Source organism: Maniola hyperantus, chromosome 12, assembly GCF_902806685.2.
Source record: "Maniola hyperantus chromosome 12, iAphHyp1.2, whole genome shotgun sequence".
NCBI classification, from domain to species: Eukaryota; Metazoa; Arthropoda; class Insecta; order Lepidoptera; family Nymphalidae; genus Maniola; species Maniola hyperantus.
Genome location: NC_048547.1, coordinates 13,980,951 through 14,002,167, shown reverse-complemented (window position 1 = coordinate 14,002,167; position 21,217 = coordinate 13,980,951). Strand labels below are relative to the sequence as shown.

Sequence of the window (21,217 nt, the reverse complement as noted above, 5' to 3'; positions counted from 1 at the left end):
TTGGGTTTTACTTGCTGAATCCATCTTCTACCATACCTAATGCCTTCAGCTCGCTCTTTTCCTCTAAGACTTTAGAGGAAAAGAAGCAACAAGAGTTATTCTATTAAACAGGAAAGATGAGTAAGGCTAAGAAATTTGTTATTTAATGCTAATAAATAATAATATCTAAGGAAATAAATGTTATTTAACAACTGACGATGAAGTTACTGCGGTTGATGTTCGTGTAAACAAATTAAATACGTTTAGTTTTTGTACATGCCAAGTTGAGCAAAAACCAATTCAATACCTGTACGTATAGGTCAAAACTGACTGACACTGACATAGCCCAAACTATTAGCAAGCTGAAGTGGCAGTGGGCAGGTCATGGCTGTCGTAGAGGCGATGGCCGTTGGAGCCGGAAAGTCCTTGAGTGGAGACCGCGTTTAAGCAAGCGTAGTGTGGGACGCCCTCCAGCACGATGGACCGACGATATAAAGAGGCTGGCGGGAAGTGGCTGGATGAGGAAGGCTGAGGACCGGGTGTGGTGGCGCTCTTTAGGGAAGGCCTATGTCCAAAACTAGACGTCCACAGGCTGATGATGATGATGATAGGTCAAAAACAAAGTTGATAATAATAATCAGTAGCAGTTCGCTCGCAGCCAGGATGCAAAAAGCGGTGTTGCTGGACTCCGCTAGGATAGTCCGCCGGTTTCTCATCCTGTCGCCCTGACCCCCGGCCGTTTGGTCTCCTCTGCCGGGGTGTAATCCTCCGCCCGGTACAAATATGTATGTATGTAATGTGTGTGTAGGTTTATTATGTTTATGTATGTAAATCTATATATATAAAAGGAAAAGGTGACTGACTGACTGACTGACTGATATATCAACGCACAGCTCAAACTACTGGACGGATCGGGCTGAAATTTGGCGTGCAGATAGCTATTATGACGTAGGCATCCGCTAAGAAAGGATTTTTGAAAATTCAACTCCTAAGGGGGTGAAATAGGTTTTTGAAATTTTGTAGTCCACGCGGACGAAGTCGCGAGCATAAGCTAGTATATTATATTTCTTTTGGCTTTTATATGTATCCTAGGTATTTTGTACACGGGCGTGAGAGTAAATAATATATAATGAAAATAAATAATAATAATTTTTTTATGAGAATGCAAGTGACATACAGTTAGAATATCAGTTTGAGAGCCTTATACATTCTACCGATAAATTAATAAATTAAGTTAAATAATAACCTAACAAGTAACAACTAATTAGTTACGTAACGTTATAAGCGATAACATGTCACGAAAATATTAATCATCGCGATGTTCACTTTCTTGAAACTGAAACGGTGAAAGTAAAGTATTAATTTCACGATGAGTTTTATTTGCTCACTCGATATGATATTTTCACGTCATTCAATCGATCTAGTAATAATAAGTATTGCAAACGAAAGGTACAGTCTTTCTCTTTTATTCGGTTTATAGTAGTATAGTAGCCGGCAGGAAATATTGTACATCGTAGAAAGAGTTTTCGGCTTCGTAGAGCGTTGTCTCTATCACTCATACCTGTGACGTTTTGTCGGTCTGAACGGCAGAGACGACGCTCTACGAAACCGCTCGTTTTAAAACCCGATGTACAACATTTTCTGAAGGGTACTGTAATGATAGTTATTCAAAATAAGGATAAAATAAAACAATTATACAATATACCCATATTGTATATTTATACTACACAGAAGAATAAGCGGGCGGGAACATACAATGATGAAGAAGAAGGTATAGACAACAAATTATTGGATGGGTTCCGTACCATCGCATGAGAAATAAACATTCTGTGAAAATTTCAACTCTCTACCTATTTTTAAATTTTTATTATTATAGCAAATGCTGTGACAACTTTAATATGTTGTATATCTATTAATGTGTGTGCGTGTGTGTGTATTGATTTAAGTACCTATGTATAGATCAGCGGCGAAGAGTCAATATAACACGATTCCTATCGGCTTCCCTTTAAGAATTGGCATAATATAGCGTAAGTAGGTACTTTTCACATAAATTCGGTAATACGTTCGTAAATACAAAGGTTCGATCGTCACAAATACTAATTTTTTTATTTTTTTTTAGTTTTAGTTATTACTAATTTAAGTTAAAAGCATAACAGCTAATGTAGGTAAGAAACATACACCTACAGTCCTACACCATACAAGCCGTAAAATATCGGATTCCCTAGTTAGATTTTTGCTTAGTATTTATCTTTTTCATTTCCCTAGCGAAAGCGAAAGGAGCGAACTAGGTCTGTCTTGCTCTACGGTTGGAACCCACCAATTTGGAACTCGGACAGGTCAGACAAATTTGACGTAAGTAAGCCGCTAGAATCCGAGTTACCGTATTATATCTCCAAATTAAAAATTATATTAATAGTATTATTTTAACAGGTACATGCTACTATTTTGTATTTTGAAGGGTGATTTGATATTGATTTTGATTGATTATTATTTGTTTTTGTGAAGCGTCCATGCACGTTTGTTTTTAAAGTTGTTAGTGGTGTTTTATTTTGATATAATGAATTGGGGCTAGTGATTAATAACTAATAAGTGTAAGTTCGCGGTAATTTAGATTCAGTTTGGTAAGTCAACATCAGAAATTACCTTAATTCACATAGATTGTTGTTTAACAGATTTCCTGTTTGTTACGTAACGATAGTAATTTTTCTAAATCGAGTTTTGAAAAACAAAAAGCGTCTTTAATCGATGGGGAACAGCTGATATTCTTTTAGGTAAGTAGGTAGGTAGGTACCTTTCCGGCTTCCCTTTTTCAGATTTTCACCCTTCGCCACTGGTATAGATGTAACAATTTTTGGTTGTCCTAATAAATAAATATAAATATCTGCATGGCAACAAGAGATTAGCATGTTACGTAAACAGCTGTGCAGTGTACATCTCATAATGAAGAGTTAGCGGCCATGAGAACAGTACGGCGATTTTCAATGGATATTATTGCAAATGACGAGCCGTGGCACTAATACGGCAGGAAGTCGGTAAACGCACACGTAATGTTCAAGCCATCGATATAAATGACAAGATATGCCCAAGCGAACAAAATTTTTCACGGTTTTGAAACCAAATAAATCAGTGCCACCTCTTAGATACTAATGAACGACCGTTTGAAGTCCAGACGTCACTGAGGTTGCATTGGTGCTAAATAAACAATTTAGGACCAATGACTCGGTGTCATTTTGCTTGTTCAATGGCCCTGTGCTTACGAAGTAATATATTATGTCCATGGTTCAAGGCAATGTAAAGTAACAATTAATTTTGACACACTTTAGTGTCATGACCGAATAAACTTGGATAACCTTTTCCTAAATAATGGAAAAGATTCGCATAGAAGAAAGTGAAAACGAGAACGAACGAGGATCAAATTATCTTCTCTATCCATACTAATATTACAAATACTATCTGTCCCGGCTTACGCACGTGTGTAGTAGTTTAAACGCTAAAATAATATTACAAATGCGAAAGCGTGTCTGTCTGACTGTCTGCTAGCCTTTCACGGCCCAACCGTTCAACCGATTTCAACCAAATTTGGTACAGAGATAGCTTACGTCCCGGAAAATCAAAGATTTTAGAAAATCCATACGGACGAAGTCGCGGGCATCGGCTAATACTATATAGGAAAAGCTGACTGACTGACTGACTGACTGAACTACCAACGCACAGCTCAAACTACTGGATGGATCGGGCTGAAAATTGGCATGCAGATAGTTATTATAACGTACAGTACGCGGCAGAAAGTAATTCACATCGACCTTTAGAAGGAGATAGCTGATTTGTAGAGCATTTTCTCTGTCGTTGAGACCGACAAAATGCCATATAGGGGGGAGTGACAAAAACAATGTTCTACAAAGCCGAAATGTCATTCTAAAGGTCTATGTACATTACTTTCTGCCGCGTACTGTAGACATCCGCTAAATCCCCTAAGAAAGGATTTTTGAAAATTCAACCCCTAAAGGGGTAAAATAGGAGTTTTAAATTTTAGTAGTCCACGCGGACAAAGTCGCGAGCATAAGCTAGTATTCTATATGAATGAAGCCATCAAAACGTAAACGACTCAAAGATCGTAAAACGAAACTTTCTCGTTAGGAGCGAGCGAAACAAAACATGTAACATTTGGTCAATCAACGGCGAGGCTATCTGCTCACTGCAGGACAGGTGCTTGGGCAGGTGTTTGCACCACGTGCTTGAACGACAGACGGGAATACACCTTTAACCCCAATACGGGTTGTTCCGTATTCATCCTATGACGTCTCATACTATTATGTATAATGTTCTTTACTCATCCCAAACTAATATTCCTATCTCAACCGATCAAAATATTTTATTTTCAAACTTTTTTCTTCGTTCTTTTATGGTGACAAATGATTTGAGGACTTGTTTCTTTTACTTATTGTTACTAACAGACGATTCGAATATAATACACACTTAATTTGATACCTAGCATAATGTAATGTCGTGTGAAATAAAGGATTTGCTACCTTAGGAATTAGGATGCAAAAGGATTTATTCAGTTTGGAAGATTGTAGTCTAAATATACTATAATTAAGGAAAAGCTGACTGACTGACTGATCTATCAACGCACAGCTCAAAGTACTGGACGGATCGGACTAAAATTTGGCATGTCGATAGCTATTATGACGTAGATAGAGGACCGGTAAGAAATGTAAAGTACATTCATTAAAATATTAAAACAAGGCAATGAAAACGCACACGGCAAGGGTACTCCATTATTATGCTGAATATTATGAATCTGAATGACGGAATTTCACCAATTTTAATAATATAGTATTAAGCTTAATACATATGCAAGTAAATCCAAGAAACGCCAGCAAGCCGTTCAAGAAATCGAAGAAGAGTGTAAGTGAAACGAAGTGAAACGGGGCTACGTCCGCGGAGCATGTCGACCGTCAAATAAATTCAAGTACAACCAGTAATGAATGAGCGCCTAACGCCACTGTACTAGCGTAAGATCACATGAGGAATCTTCAAGGCTGAGATCTATAAGAGCGCACTTTGACTTTGATCAGACTTAAGATTGAGTTAAAACGAGACAGATTTATGCGAGAGATATACCTCTGTCTCGTTTTAACTCTGTCTTAAGTTTAAGCAAAGTCAGAGTGCGCTCTATAGATCTCACCCAGTGTCAAAGATTCCTGCACAATTTGCAACGACGAAACGACATACAACTTATTCTTTTTTCGATAGGTAACTTAAAAGGTAAAAAAGTAGCTTCTAGAAGAAAACATTTGTAATACACGGCGCATTCACCTACTTACCACTAAATAAAAATTAAACCATGATACAAGTGGAAAAACTAAACATTATCGAACATTTAAAACTTCGGAAAAAAGCGCCAGTAACGCGTATCTCAAAAAAATGTTTTCTGCAATTTGTTTACGTTTCAGGTCAGCTAAGGACAAATAGATCGTAGATAGGTGATTCTAAAATAGATTCAAGAATTGGGATTATAAACAAAGCTAAAGTGAACAGATGATCAAATAAACCACACAGGATTCGACCTGAAGAAGTCTTGCCAGCAATAGAAAACCTAGTAGGTATGTGACCTTTGTCCTTTGTCAAGATACAACAAAGAGAAATGTGACCTTTGTCATGATACAACAGAGAGATGAGACCTTTGTCAAGATACAACAGAGACAAATGTGACCTTTGTCAAGATACAACACAGAGAAATGTGAACTTTGTCAAGATACAACAGAGACAAAATAATATGACCTCTGTCACATTATTTTGTATCTGTTTCTTTATTTGTCTCTGTTGTATCTTTACATAGGTCACATTTCACCTATGTAAATATAAAACAGAGACAAATGTGACCTTTGCAAGATACAACACAGAGAAATGTCTATTAATCACTGAAATAGATCCCAACAAAAAGTTACTAACTTTTCAAGTTCAACATAAAAGGCTTGTTTTGAATTGCGTTGATATGAAAAAGGGACGAAATACAACGACTTAATCAATGAAGCGCGAAACATAGCATCATAAGTAGCCCTTGGGTAGGTACTAGAGACCTTTTGAATTTGATTCAAAACTTTCTAACCAGTTTCTTTCATGCCTCAAACTGTTAGACAGCTAACTAGCCAAGGTGAATAAAATTTTATAGTTCAGAAAATCGTATACTTAGGTAGTAAATAATTATAAGCCACACGTGTCAAAGATACACATAAAGGAGCAAATGTCACAGTAATTATATCTGACGACATCATGCAAAGAGACAATTTTTTGCAATATAAAAGACAATATAAAAATAGCATAACAATGGCGTCTGGTATTGTGATTTTTTACTTTAACTTCTCATGGTTTCCTTGACAACTAACGCTACATAAAATGTTCGTGTGGAACATAAAATATGTAATCATAGTTATAAAATTGTATATAAAAAATAAATCAGTTATTATCACTTTCTTACGTCATCGTCAGCAGAATATACCTAGTGCCGTTTCTAGGCAAGAAATAATCAGGACAAATACTCGGATGAATTAAGTAAAGGTTGTAGATAACGTGTATTGTGGTTCTGATTATGGTAATGTAAAGATGTTGCAAGATCATTATCTCACTATAAACAACCTATCACCGGCTCACTACTGAGTACGAGTCTCTTATCAGATGAGAAGGGTTTGGCCGTAGTTTTCGCAGGCCAAGTGCGAATTGGCAAACTTCACATACCGCCGAAAACATTATGGAGAACGCTCAGGCATGCAGGTTTCCTCTAGATTTTTTCCTTCACCGTTAAAGATGTGGTGAACAGTAAAAACATTTAAACGGCCTGGAGTCTGCGAACTCCACCCTTAGTTGCTTAAAATGCACATATTATCTACGCAAAGTGTTAGAGGTAGATAAATCAAATAAATTAGAAACAATAATTTAAAGCGAGATAGTATGAAAGTAAAGTCTGTTATGATTAAGATATTTGATGATATCGATTAGTTTTCCAGATTTCGGAAATATGAAATGGGACGAATACCTAACTAAGATGACGCGTTTATGATTATAATAATGAAAAATTCGTCTCAAAATAATTATAACCACAAATAGCTCTTATAAGGAAAATGAACTGGCCGAGTGTAGCCTGTAGGTACGAATGAGTCTTTTATTCAGAGAACAGCCGTCATGATCAATGGTAGCCAATTTAATTTATCCAACAAAGGGGTTATCTGAATATATAAAAGGAAAAGTTGACTGACTGACTGATTTATTAACGCAAAGCTCAAACTACTGGACTGGCGAAATTTGGCATGCAGATAGCTATTATGACGTGGGCATCCGCTAAGAAAGGATTTTTGAAAATTCAACGCCTAAGGGGATGAAATAGGGGTTAAAAATTTGTGTAGTCCACGCGGACGAAGCCGCGAGCATAAGCTAGTTGCATATATGGTTCACTAATGATTGACAAAAAACGTATAACAAATTATCAGTTCACCAAAAACTTTTGAAAAACTAATCAAATCACAAACGTCGTATACCGCAAGTAAACATATCATTTTACAATTTTTTTTACAAAAAAAATAAAAACCGACTTCGATACACAAACACTAAAAATTGAAAAATAATTTAATTTATTACCGAATATCTTATGTATACAAGAGTTAATATAGTTCCATAATAATATTTTTGGTGCCGGTGCCAATAGGCTACTTGACAATTTTTTTAAGTTGGTCTTAAATGGTTAATATTTGTCCTATTATATCAAAAAAATTAACAATATATTTTTTTGCGCAATAAAAACCGTAAAACTTTGTTTACAAATGCATGACGTCAGAGCACAGATAATCTATCGGCCAAACATGGCCGACAGTGTTTTCACCTGTCTAAGAAAAATATTTTTTTAAATTAAAGTTTTACGGTTTTTAGGGCGCAAAAAATATAGTGTTAATTTTTTTGATATAATAGGACAAATATTAACCATTTAAGACCAACTTAAAAAAATTGTCAAGTAGCCTATTAGCTTCAGCTGCGCGAATTGTCTAGACTTCATATTTTTATGAGACTCCACAATGGCACCTCATTGGCACCGACCCCAAAAAATATTATTATGGAACTATATTAACTCTTGTATACATAAGATATTCGGTAATAAATTAAATTATTTTTCAATTTTTAGTGTTTGTGTATCGAAGTCGGTTTTTATTTTTTTTGTAAAAAAAATTTATTTCACAATTTTTAGTGGCCCCATGGAGTTATGCTATGACTGGTTAAAAATCTACTGTTTACTAAGCTATTACACTGATCGCGAGCAATTTACTCTTATCCGTTGAGGAGTTCCAGTATCTATCTTCGAAGATGTTCATCAGATCTTCACCAAATTTAAATGGGACCAACTTTGAAGTATACCCTTTCAAACAAAAAAAGAATTTTCAAAATCGGTCCAGGCGTCTTCGAGTAATCGGGGAACATACATAAAAAATAAAAAAATAAAAAAAAAGATTCCGACGAATTGAGAACCTCCTCCTTTTTTTGAAGTCGGTTAAAAAGATCATTTGACAAATATTCTATTCACAAATGTTTTACTTTGCAAATTTGCTGAATGTTAAAATATCATTTAAAAATTTATTATTTCAACAAATAATTTGTTTTTCAAATTCGCGATTTTACAAAATAATAGATGATAAATTTATTATTTGATAAAATAACTAATTAACAAAAAACTATTATACTATCGATATATATTAAAATATGTCCTTTACCATATGTTGCATGAATATCAAATAGTTTAATTATCCAACATTTACAATATTTTTACATACTTAGCACTTGTCTAACTGAATTTTCAAGGTTCTTCCTTGTTGGAAACACTACTTGTCTCAACAAAAACACATCAGCAAAAAACTTATTAAATAGTTGATATTAACGTTTTTCCGCTGGCCCCTATCTTATATTTTAATCTCATTATAATGTTGGATCGTCTTCAATAGGAATCTTTTTTTTTCTTTTGAATATCCAAATCTTTATAGGTAGGTACTAAGTCTATTTTATCTGAGAATACCTTTGCCTCATTTGTTAAAGGTATTTTTGATACTCATCATGTTATGAAAAACGGGCTGAGTGCGAGTCAGGCTCGCGCAACGAGGCTTCCGTACGTACTACAGTCGTATTTTTTCGAGATTGTGCACGATAATTCAAAAACCATTATGCATAAAAATAAATAAAAATCTGTTTTAGAATGCACAGGTGAATACCTTTCATATGATACCCCACTCAATGTAGTTATCTTACTTCGAAAATTGAAAACACTAATTATTAGTTCATGACCACAATTTAATTTTTTTGTGTGATGTAACCACAAATTCACGGTTTTCAGATTTTTCCCCTTATGTCTGCTATAAGACCTACATATCTGCCAAATTTCATGACTCTAGGTCAACGAGAAGTACATACCCTGTAGGTTAATTGACAGACCGACAGACAGACAGACAACAAAGTGATCCTATAAGGTTTCCGTTTTTCTTTTTGAGGTAACCCTATAAATACAATTAAATAAGCCTATAACATAATAATTAGCTTGTCAGCAATTGTGATCGCCTAAGACGAAGCAATAGATTACGGATTAGATACTATTCACTGTACCTAATCACGGCGTTCGTACGTGGAATGCAGGTGGTTTTACGAAATCCACTGATAAGGTTATAATGGAATTTACAACCGCAATGTTATTGATATTATGTACTTGAGAGGTTGATGCGATATGGTTTGAAATCATTAAACCAAGCCATTTTTTTAAGAGCCGCAATAGCTCAACGTGTAAAGGAGTGGACTAAAAACCGAAAGGTCGACGGTTCAAACCCCACCCGTTGCACTATTGTCGTACGTCTACTCCTAGCACAAGCTTGACGCTTAGTTGGAGAGTAAATGGGGATATTTGTCATTTAACATGGCTAATATTTTTTTTTTAAATATTTAAAAAAAACGGAGGGGGGGTGCTACAATATCGGTGTACTAGCTGATGCCCGCGTGGGAACACTGATTTTCCGGGATAAAAAGTAGCCGCCTGTGGAAGATGTTACTCTCCGTCCTTTCAACTATGTCTATGCCATAAATAAAGCCGACTGGTTGCTTAGTTAGGGCGTGAAGGAAGGATAAACAAACACCCTTTCGCATTTATAATATTAGTAGGTATAGATCGCGATTCTGGTATCGCAGGATTTCAACAACATATTAAGGATCTGGTATCGCGTGATAATATTGATAGTATAACAGGCCACTATAGTCGTCTGAGACTTTGTCACAGTCGGGTAAATAGATGAGAAACATAATTGCAGTTGAGAGAGACGAAACCAAAAAGATGGTATGTTAGAGAAGAATAAACATAAAGAAGACAAGAATATACCTATGGAGACGTTAGAAGGATATAATAATAATATGATGATAATAATTACTGTCCCTGAGGGTAATGTAAAAACAATAAATTAATTTTTAATCTCTTAGTTGCAAATGTACCTACTTCACATATCGCTAATTGCATTTTACCGACTGGTTCGCAAAAATAATCGCTGCTTGGTAGTTGCTACCTTAATAATATCGAAAATAAAAGTACCAAGACCGAAAACGAAAGCCGCAGACGCATTAGCGAAACAGGAAATCTGTTCCGTCCCTCTCCTTCCCACCGCGAAGACAGGGATAGGGACAAAATGACGGTTAAAACCGTTCGCGAATAAAACGAATAACAAAAAGTTTTAACCGAACCATCTTGATTCAGATTCTTCGTCTTGAGTTGACGTCGTCATGACATCATCGTGGCATATGAATTTATTACGAACAAAATTCTAAGTAATATCTTGGAAATATAACTTATGTTACTGTTGCTAGGTGAATATAATAGTGCTAATTTTGCACGACAATTTAGAATTTACTTCATGAAAACGATATAATGGCGGATCTGATTTGCATTAAGTATAAGAAATCTTCGAGAAAATTTTACTTGTTTTTTGGAATAGTAGGTAGGTATTAGCTGTCGGTGATGTGGGGGCCTTCATTTAACTTTATATATCACATGTGGTTGTGGATAAATTATAAAAGCAAACTCCTGAGTCTTCCTGGTGAAATGTCGACGGACTGATGGCAAAATCTCCAAATAGTTATAGCCCTACAGAAGTAGAATTACAAATGGAGAAGCCGTTTATCACGACTCATGAGCCTTTAAGATGAGCTAAAGATTTCAGTCCAGCATCAATGAGAGGCCACGAGCAATTGCTTACCTGTCCCTCTCTCTATCCCTATACAAAAGACTGAGTTATTCGATCCATATTCTTTCCTAGAAAGGTTTATCATAACTCGTGAGAAACTACCTTATCTTACGAATATTTGCGGGTAGATCTACTCTAATATTATAAAGAGGAAAGATTTGTATGTAATAAATAAATTTAAACATAATATCAATTAAACTTTTACAAGTACTTTTGAATGGTCAAATGCATTTACCAGTACCAGAGTAGAACCAGTAAGAGAACTCGATTATCTCTGAAACTACTGAACCAATTTTAATAATTCTTTCACTATTAGAAAGCTACTTTATCCAGGAGTAAGATAGGCTACAAATTATATGTGTACCGCGGTCGAAGTCGCTGGCAAAAGCTAGTAATAAGATACGGTGAATAGCGGCGAGACACAGGGACTTTAGAACTTGTATCGCCGCATCACAAAAGGGTTACTTCAAATCTAGGTTTGGAATCGCAAGCAAGATTAATTTAGGGGACACCTATACGCGAAGGGGTCAGGATGTACAGGTGTTATATAATATATGTGATGACTTTGTCCTTTAGATGATTATGTAATAAAAACTTAAGTACCTGTTTACCACCGGCAACCATTTTGCTGTAAAAAGTACTTGCAACACTGAGTACAGAAGTCACGGTCACTGGCACAACACACTAGGTACTGCTAGTATACTGGTACAAGACGCTAGACCGCGTCTGCGGTACGCGGCGGTGGAGTTTGAACTGAACGGTCGTTTGGCTTCGCCGCGGGGATGCGCTCACGTTACGGTGCGCTTGCGCAGGACGAAGGCTGACGCGCACCGGCACACCTGACACAGAATAGCGTCTACAGACGATCCAACTTAGGTCGGCAGCGGGATTTTTTTGTACGTAAAACTTACAAAAATCCTTTAGATTAATTACAACATGGGATTATTCAAGGGGCGGACCAACAAATTCCTGAAAGGCCGACAACGCATCGGCGGTTCCACTGGTGCTGAAAATGTTTATGGGCGGCGGTAATCATCTATCAAAAAAAACGTAAATCTTGAAAACCGTAAATTGTATAGAATAGAAGCATAGTAAAGTGTAAACTGCCTAAGAATTGAAAATATACAGTTTACAATCTAAATTATACCCAAAAAGAACAGTTTCAAACTCTCGCTGCTCGATGTTATTTTCCAAACTGTGCCACACATCACATCTTATAACTAAGAGCTAGTTATTCCGGCGCTTCTTCCACCTGAGCATTAAGTGCTTCAAGCAAACGAAACGCAACTGTCATGTGTGGCACAACCCGGAAAAAGGTCCCAGCTCAGCATAATGCTGTGATAGTCTTATCTACTTATTTCAAAATGAATTTACGTTCAACACCCTGTTTTCTGGTGTTTAAAAGTGTTGTTTGGATGAGTGTCGGTTAGAGAGCACACAAACAAACTTTGAAGTATTCGCAACTACCAACTGTCCGCAGCCGACTTGTTGGCATATATCGGTCGTCTGTCGATACTTTAACACGCAAGTCACATCTGCACAGAATTATAACCTGTCTAATTACTGCCATAAAGATCAAAATCGGGTGCAATAAATGCACCATAATATAAGACCTGTAAAGTTATGTGCAATATAAAATAGCTTCTACCGACCACATCGAACGGCGAAATATGTTTTTTATAGGGGTTGAATTTTCAAAAATCCTTTCTTAGCGGATGCCTACGTCATAATAGCTATCTTCATGCCAAATTTTAGCCCGATCCGCCCAGAAGGTAGTTTGAGCTATGCGTTGATAGATCAGTCAGTCAGTCACTCACTCACCTTTTCGTTTTATATATTTACATGGGTAACTTATCGCTCATTATTCGGGCAAACAGACCGCCTACGGTTAAGCAGTTTTTTTTCACTCTACTTCTATATTGAATCGTGATCGAATCGATGACTATACATTGTCGATGACAAATGTATTGTGTGGTGTCATAATATCACTTGTCATAGTAAAGTTTACACTATGTTTACAACATTGGTAATACATATTAAGTAAATAAGTATCACTTGCTTTAACGGTGAAGGAAAACATTGTGAGGAAATCTGCATGCCTGAGAGTTCTCCATGTTTTTAAAGGTGTATGAAGTTTGCCAATCCGCACTTAGCTATGGTGGACTATGGCCAGTGGCCTAAACCCTTCTCACTCTCCGAGAGAAGATTCGTGCTCAGTAGTGGGCCGGTGATGTGTTAATGATGATGATTGTTATTTCGCACTGCGCGGAAAGCAAAAGGTTGATTGACGGACCAAACACCACCACCGTCGCCCCTAACTTCATACCACGAAATAGATTTGATATCTCCCTGGCGCAGTGGTAAGCGCTATAGACTTATGGCAGATCCCGGGTTCGATTCCTGGCAGGGATTTGGAATTATATAATTTCTAAATTTCTGGTCTGGTCTGGTGCGAGGTTTCGGCCGTGGATAGAATTATATAATTTCTAAATTTCTGGTCTGGTCTGGCGCGAGGTTTCGGCCGTGGATAGTTACCACCCTACCGGCAAAACCGTGTCGCCAAGCGATTTAGCGTTCCCGTACAATGCCGTGTAGAAACCAAAGGGAATGGGTTTAATACAAAATGCCATAACCCTTCCAGGTTAGCCCGCTTCCATCTTAAACAGCATCATCACTTACCACCAGCTGAGATTGCAGTCAAGGGCTAACTTGTATCTGAATAAAAAAAAAGTGGACCTAAGACGACATTAAACGAATCGCAGGGAGTCGCTGAATTCAGGCGGTGCAAGACCGTGGTGTGTGGAAGTCCCCTACAAGAGACGTATGTCCAACAGTGGACGTCTATCGGTTGGTAATGATGAAGTAACTAGGTATGTGAGTTTTTCAACTGCAAAATAAGGTAAAATTGTCTTTTAGCTATGTACATGTAGATTGTAGGGCCTTGTAGAGTTGTGCAATAGGAAGTGAGGCGTTACGGCCGCGCGGTGTCGTAGGAAGGAAGCTAGAAAGTGGGCCGAGAGTTATCTGGTTAGTGGACCCTGCACTCGCCGGCCAGTGCATTTGTGTAAACCGTACGTACCGAACCTATCGACTAATGCCCGTTTTCAATATTCAATTTTTTATATTTATTTACTAGCTGATATCCGTGCGTCTTCGTACGCGTGGATTTAGGTTTTTTAAAAATCCCGTGGTAACTCTTTGATTTCCCGGGATAAAAAGTAGCTTATGTCACTCTCCAGGTCTCTAAAGATACCCATGCAAAAAATTACGTCGATCCGTTGCTCCGTTGCGACGTGATTGAATGACAAACCAATAAACCAATAAACAAACACACTTTCGCATTTATAATAAGGGTACTGATGTTAATTTTTTCATTCATAAACACAGTTAGTTAAATAAAACGTGTTTATCACATAAGCTCAGTCTCACCCATACACTATGATTTATTCACAAATTCACCTTAACTACCATATACTGATTTGATTCTCAGAATCAACCAACATTTGAGAATGTTATTTTAGAATTAACTTATGCAAATAAACTGAGATCCAACTTCAAAATAAAAAGTGAATTATCTTTGGGTTAACAATTAACATGATTTAGTACTTGTTTACTGGATTATAGTCTTTGAATTCAGAGAGATAAGATTCATTTCATTTTAAGTATATTGTTAAAATTCTTCTTTGCCAAGGAGATATACTCAAAAAATTGAGCGATCATTAGTAATTCTTAATATCTAAATATATATAAAAGGAAAAGGTGACTGACTGATCTACCAACGCACAGCTCCAACTACTGGACGGATCGGGCTGAAATTTAGCATGCAGATAGCTATAATGACGTAGACATCCGCTAAGAAAGGATTTATGAAAATTCAACCCCTAATGGCGTAAAATAGGGGGTTGAAATTTGTTTAGTCCACGCGGACGTAGTCGCGGGTATCAGCTAGTTAGTAATATTTTCGTACCAAGCATTTCGATCTTATATGCTAAGTTCCACACAAATGCGAGATTTTGTCTGTTTTTTTCTTTCAAGTCCAAAACTACTGAGTTTATGATAAATAATATATAATATAAGTAATATTTTAGAGGCTCATGGGCCAATCTCACCACTACACTTAAAAATTATATAAATTCTACCAGGAGAACTATATTTTCCATACAACCCATACTTGCAAGTTGTTATTACTGAGTATCTAAAATTGCTGACTAATTTATTGTATTTAAGGCTTAAGTAATTAATGGCTTAATGCCTTAATACATAGCAAAAAAGCCAGTGGAGCCGATTCCCTTGTACACAATCTCTAAACTTTTTTCCTTATGCCGCGTCATGCATCTGCGGCTTTCAGAGGTAGTTTTAAGTATAATGCAACGAAATGTTGGAATAACCTTCCTCCACCTTATAGAAACCTTCAGACTTCTGGCGCTTTTAAAGTAAAATTCAAAAAACATCTTTTAAATATTCAAAAGTTACAGATTTAGTCAAAATTTATTTAATTTATTTATCTTACCAAACTTTACTTTCTCATCCACACCTTGCGAGCTATTTTATTTTATTTTATTTTTTCTTTATTATACTTACAAAAAAAAAAAAACTATCGTACAATTTTCCTATTCTTACAATTTACAACATCTATTTCAATGTATTATTTCTTATTTCTTCTTTTATGTCCTATATCACTTTAAATTTAAAAACTGTAAACACTTTTCATTTTATTTATCCATTTACTCGCCAACTTTATGTATTCTATGCCACTGACGTTTAGGTAATATTTAAAAGGCGGTCACTGAAAATCAGCGTTGGGGCAACTGGTACCTCAGATATTTGCTCTAGAGGTTTGTGTCTGAGGGGCCCGACGTCTCAACACAAGCTGAGTGGCCTACCTGTTCGAGGTGTTGCACTGCTGTACAGGACGATATTGCCTACACCATGTACCACCTATATACCTCGAATAAACATTATTCTATTCTATTCTATTCTATTCTAAACTAAACTAAATTAGCAGGTCTGAATCTAGTGCTATCCTTTTCCGCAAGCAACATTATGAAAGGGATAGAAATAGATTTAGACGTCTCATTTTAGTTTAGTTTAGAGTTTGTGTACAACGAAATTAGCCACATTATTTACATAAAATATTTAAAAAAGTTCCTTAAAAAGTACTGCATACAAAGTATGCGTGTCTGTCTTTTACCTTTCCATTTTAACACCTAAACTGATCATCACGAAATATGGCCAAGAAGAAGCTTGCAGCCTAGTCACTAGTGAAGGGTATGATTTTTTTATCCAGGGTAAACAGTTTCCATGGTACTTCTAAAAGAAACTAAATCCGTGCGGACGAAGTCGCTAGCAAAAACTAGTAGTTGATAAATGACAGAAAAGCGAAAAGTACACACATATCTACTTTCTTTAATTGGGAATTGTTTGTCCTATCTTTCACTAATAAAACATTAAAATATCTCTATTCAAGGCATATCTCTAATCAACCCATCGCCGGCTCACTACAGAGAACAGGTCATTATGGACAACTCTCCAGATGCGGGTTTCCTCACGACGTTTTCCTTCACCGTTAAAGCAAGTGATATTTAATTACTTAAAACGTACATAACTGCGAAAAGTTAGAAGTGTGTGCCCGGGATCGAACCCCCGACCTCCGATTAGGAAGCGGATGTCCCAACCACTAGGCTATTACAGCTTAAACCATAAATCTAACCAATAACAAGGATGGCAACGGGAGCAATAAATCAATCACAAGTTCATAACAAGGGGCAAGGCCTTTGATTGCTGTGACATTGAAAATTTAACCATGCGTGGAAAATGTGTGGGAAAAATCATTATGATTGATGGACACTTCTTGATACAAAATGGTATATAATGCGTCCAAACTAAGAATACTAATGAATTTCTGTTATATTGTGACATATGAACTGGAAACTATATTTTGATGATATGTACCTATTTAAAATTATTTTCAGATATTATTCCACCCACGCGAATCCGGGTGGGTTAACTAGTGTGTAACAATCGCAAATTCAATAGAGGAAATGAATAAATAACGCAATAACGTGAGTATAGCCGGGTGTAAGATATGTATAAAATGGAAATCACTGACGATAGTTTAAACGCTGAAATGGTATTTTTAACAGATAACTATTAGGAAGTAGGGTATTACTATTCCTATCAATTTAGTTTGAAGTTCTGTGAACTGAATAATGTGTAACTAAAGTTAGCACTTAGCATATCGCATACAAAATAGCATTCAAAACTAACTAACAAGAGGAGTATCACACTTCAACACTTCACCCCAAAATCATCACTAACCACATCATCCCCACCAGGTATTATCATTTTAGTTATATACTCAAGTATCTGAAAAATAAATATATACTTAATTATGAACATTTATTTAAAAGTAAATAAAATGGATTCTTAATTATCAGTTACATTAATGTTGAATGTAAAATGTACTAGATAGTTTTGTGATAAAATAATATAATATATATAATGAATGTATCAAACCAAAAATATGTGAATGTAATGAATAAAATACAGCCAAAAATTAAGTATAGTGCAATATTTTGAGATCTCACTCGCCATTTTTGCTGTGTCAACTGTCATGTCAAATGTAAGGTTCAACTTTGCCAATCTCCTGTGTGCCTCTCTCAAGCTACTTGACATTGGCGAAGTGCATTGTGCGATACAGGTTCGCGCACCGAGGGTTCCGTATTACAGTAGTATTTTTTCGACATTTTGCACGATAATTCAATAATTATGATGCTTAAAAATAAATAAAAATCTGTTTTAGAATGCACATGTAAAGCCCTTTCATATGATACCCCACTTGATATAGTTATCTTACTTCGAAAATTGAAAATACTAATTATTAGTTTATGACCACAATTTAATTTTTTTTGTGATGTAACCACAAATTCACAGTTTTCAGATTTTTCCCCTAAAGCCAGCCAGCCAGTAGGTAGTATAAGATCTACCTACCTGCCAAATTTCATGATTCTAGGTCAACGGAGGTACCCTGTAGGTTTCTTGACAGACCAACAGACAGACAGACAGACAACAAAGTGAACAAAGTGAAAGTTCCGTTTTTCCTTTTAAGGTACGGAACCCTAAAAACCACCAAACAAGAAAAGAAAGAAAGAAATTAAGGACTAAAATTATACTTTTCGCATCACAGTTGACACACGAGCTAAAATAGCGAGTGAGATCTCAAAATGTAAGGACAACCATTTTCAAAAAATATTTTTTACTATCAGAACATTTTAAAACTGCAATATATATACTGTGAAATGTGTTTTTCAATTTTAGTGCAAATTGCAATTTTATTGAGACTTACTTATTTGTTTAAAAATAAAAAATATTAGAATATAATCTAAATAAACCTGAATTATGAACAAAACTGTATCGTTATGACTAACTATAAAAGTAGAGATACCAACATACTTTCTGAAGAAAAATTGATAAAGAGTTGTCTTATCTCCTAGACTTTTAAAATTGATAACTCACCACAACTCTTTGATGTTATGACACTTTTATCAAGACTCTGTTATAACTTGTTAACCAAACACTTTTACTTTTCATCACCATCCATGTACAAACAAGTTTATATAAAGGCGGTTTTACTGAGTATGTAAAGAAAGTATATGCCTTTAGATAGATTTACAGGATGTAAGATGTTGGTGCTTGAACTTAATGGAATTAAAATAACTTTTTCTACTTATTTTGCTTTATACTTTATAGCTTACTCCCGCGACTTTGCCCGCGTGGACTACACACATTTCAAACCCCTATTTTACCCCCTTAGGGATTAAATTTTCAAAAATTATTTCTTAGTGGATATCTACATCGTAATAGCTATCTCAATGCCAAACTTCAGCCCGATCCTTCTAGTAGTTTGAGCATTGATAGATCAGTCAGTCAGTCACCTTTTCCTTTTATATATTTAGACTAGATGTTGCCTGCGACTTGTGGATTTAGGTTCCAAGAGAATTCTTTAATTTCAAGAATAAAAAGTAACCTATATCTATATGTATGTATGTATCTCTATACCAAAGAGATGGTGAGTGTAATTTCATCCATGACCACGATTAAGGTGCTTTTAAGAATCCCTGGGAACTCATTTTTTCCGGGACATAAAGTAGCCAATTTTTGGAATGCAAAGCACCTCAGTAACCAATTTTGTCCAAATCAGTTAAACGGATGAGCAGTGAAAAGCTAGCAATCAGACACATTTGCATTTATAATATTTGTATGAATCATAGTGCTACAACTTCGCTAATGTCACCATTATGAAAGAGCCACAGATTATGAAAAAATTACAACACGATAAATGTGTTTACTATAACTTAAACCTAAATATAAAAGGAAAAGGTGACTGACTGACTGCCTGACTGACCTATCAACGCACAGCTGAAACTACGGGATGGATTAGGCTGAAATTTGGCATGCAGATAGCACTTAGACATAGGCATCCGTTAAGAAAGGATTTTTGAAAATTCAACCCCTAAGGGGGTGGAATGTATAGTCCGCACGGACGAAGTCGCAAGCATAAGCTATTTCTTACATAAAAAGTAACCAGAGAACTTTATGATTGAAAAAATTATTTAACTACAAATTTTACATTTTGTATAGGTTTTACATGTTGAATGTGTTGTAATTAATGTATTACTTAAGCTATGTATGAGCAGTGTAAATATTTATTGGTAAGTACCTACCACTATTAATGTCTTGAATAAATAAAGCAAATTAAGAAAATAATAAGTTAAAACAACCATTTTAGAATACTGTCTGGAGATAAGACTGGCTTAAAACTTGGTTACTTAGGATTAGCATTATATGATCAAAGTGAATATAAAGTGAGTAATTATAAAATCATCTGCTATTATGAAGAAGAGAATAATTAAATGAGGTAATTTAGAAGATTTTTGTTAGAAAGTTATGTTATATTTATAATCATTGCATGCCACATGCATCTTTTGGCAAATTACTAATACAATACTATTGAAGCCCTACCCATAAAAACTGCAGTATGCAACCAAGTTGTACCATTGACAATATTTACTTTCATTCACCCAAGTAAGAGCTAAGCAACACTTATTCAATGATTTAATATGCTGCCTGATCACATTGCGATGGTGAAATCACTAAAAACACGCACCGAACGATTACATTCTGACTACAAATGTACGTAACACGGCCAAACGAGATCTGCGCGGACTATTGAATAAACACAAACATCTATAAGTTCTAACAAGTTTTATGATTTAACTTACCGATTTCGGCATGTTTGCTGCTTAGGATATCAATCTGAAACGAGAAATCGACCATGTAAAACATGTTTATAGTAACATCATACGAATAATCTAGCTGGAGGAAAGCGGGTAACAAGTACCTACTGTGTTAGGTCTGTACCGCGTGACATTTTGTGACTGAATCCGCTATTCGTAACGCTCAAAGTCTTCAGTTGCAGTTCAGTTACAGGCAATCTTTTCTAACTAAATAGGCAACGGGTGACTGTAAATATGCAAGTAGTCACCGGCGGAGATTATGCTACGTGCTGCGACACCACCAAGGGGTCACGTATAGGTTCGAAAAGATGGGTCGTGGACGAAAAGGTATTTTGCTGATAAAACTTACCCAGTAAATAGAATAGTATCACCTAATTATCCACATAAGTAGCACAACACACATGAAGAAAGCACACACCCAAAAGAGCCACAAAAATATCGCGACGTGATGTGACAACTGACTGCGTGACGTGGTAAACAGTGCTACTGAATCAAAAGTTTTAAATCCTACCATTTTGAAAACAGTTGTTGCCAACATTAAATTATATAATAAGTGGTAGAAATTATTATTGCCATGTGGCATCCAGTGAAACTGGGTAACTTTAGAAACACAATAAACATTGTCATTGGACATAAAATTGAATAACATAACTAATAATAATCAAAGTCATTTATTTTGCTCGAATATGG

General features: G+C 35.9%; 1 protein-coding gene across 3 annotated transcripts in view; it reads right to left on the bottom strand.

The window, feature by feature from the left end:
- Moe (moesin) overlaps nucleotides 1-21,013 on the bottom strand; it is a 74,899-nt gene extending 53,886 nt beyond the window's left edge. The window contains exons 1-3 of one of the 3 annotated variants that reach the window (XM_034974342.2): nucleotides 20,877-21,013; nucleotides 20,513-20,546; nucleotides 17,550-17,597 (exon numbers count right to left, since the gene is read on the bottom strand). In XM_034974342.2, coding sequence (XP_034830233.1) covers nucleotides 17,550-17,597; nucleotides 20,513-20,524 — 60 coding nt within the window. In that variant the 5' untranslated portion in view covers nucleotides 20,525-20,546; nucleotides 20,877-21,013. Of the gene's footprint in view, nucleotides 1-11,834; nucleotides 11,995-17,549; nucleotides 17,598-20,512; nucleotides 20,547-20,876 lie in introns of those variants that run through there. The other 2 variants (XM_034974344.2, XM_034974343.2) reach the window with 2 other exon arrangements.
- Between the last annotated feature and the right edge of the window lie 204 nt (nucleotides 21,014-21,217).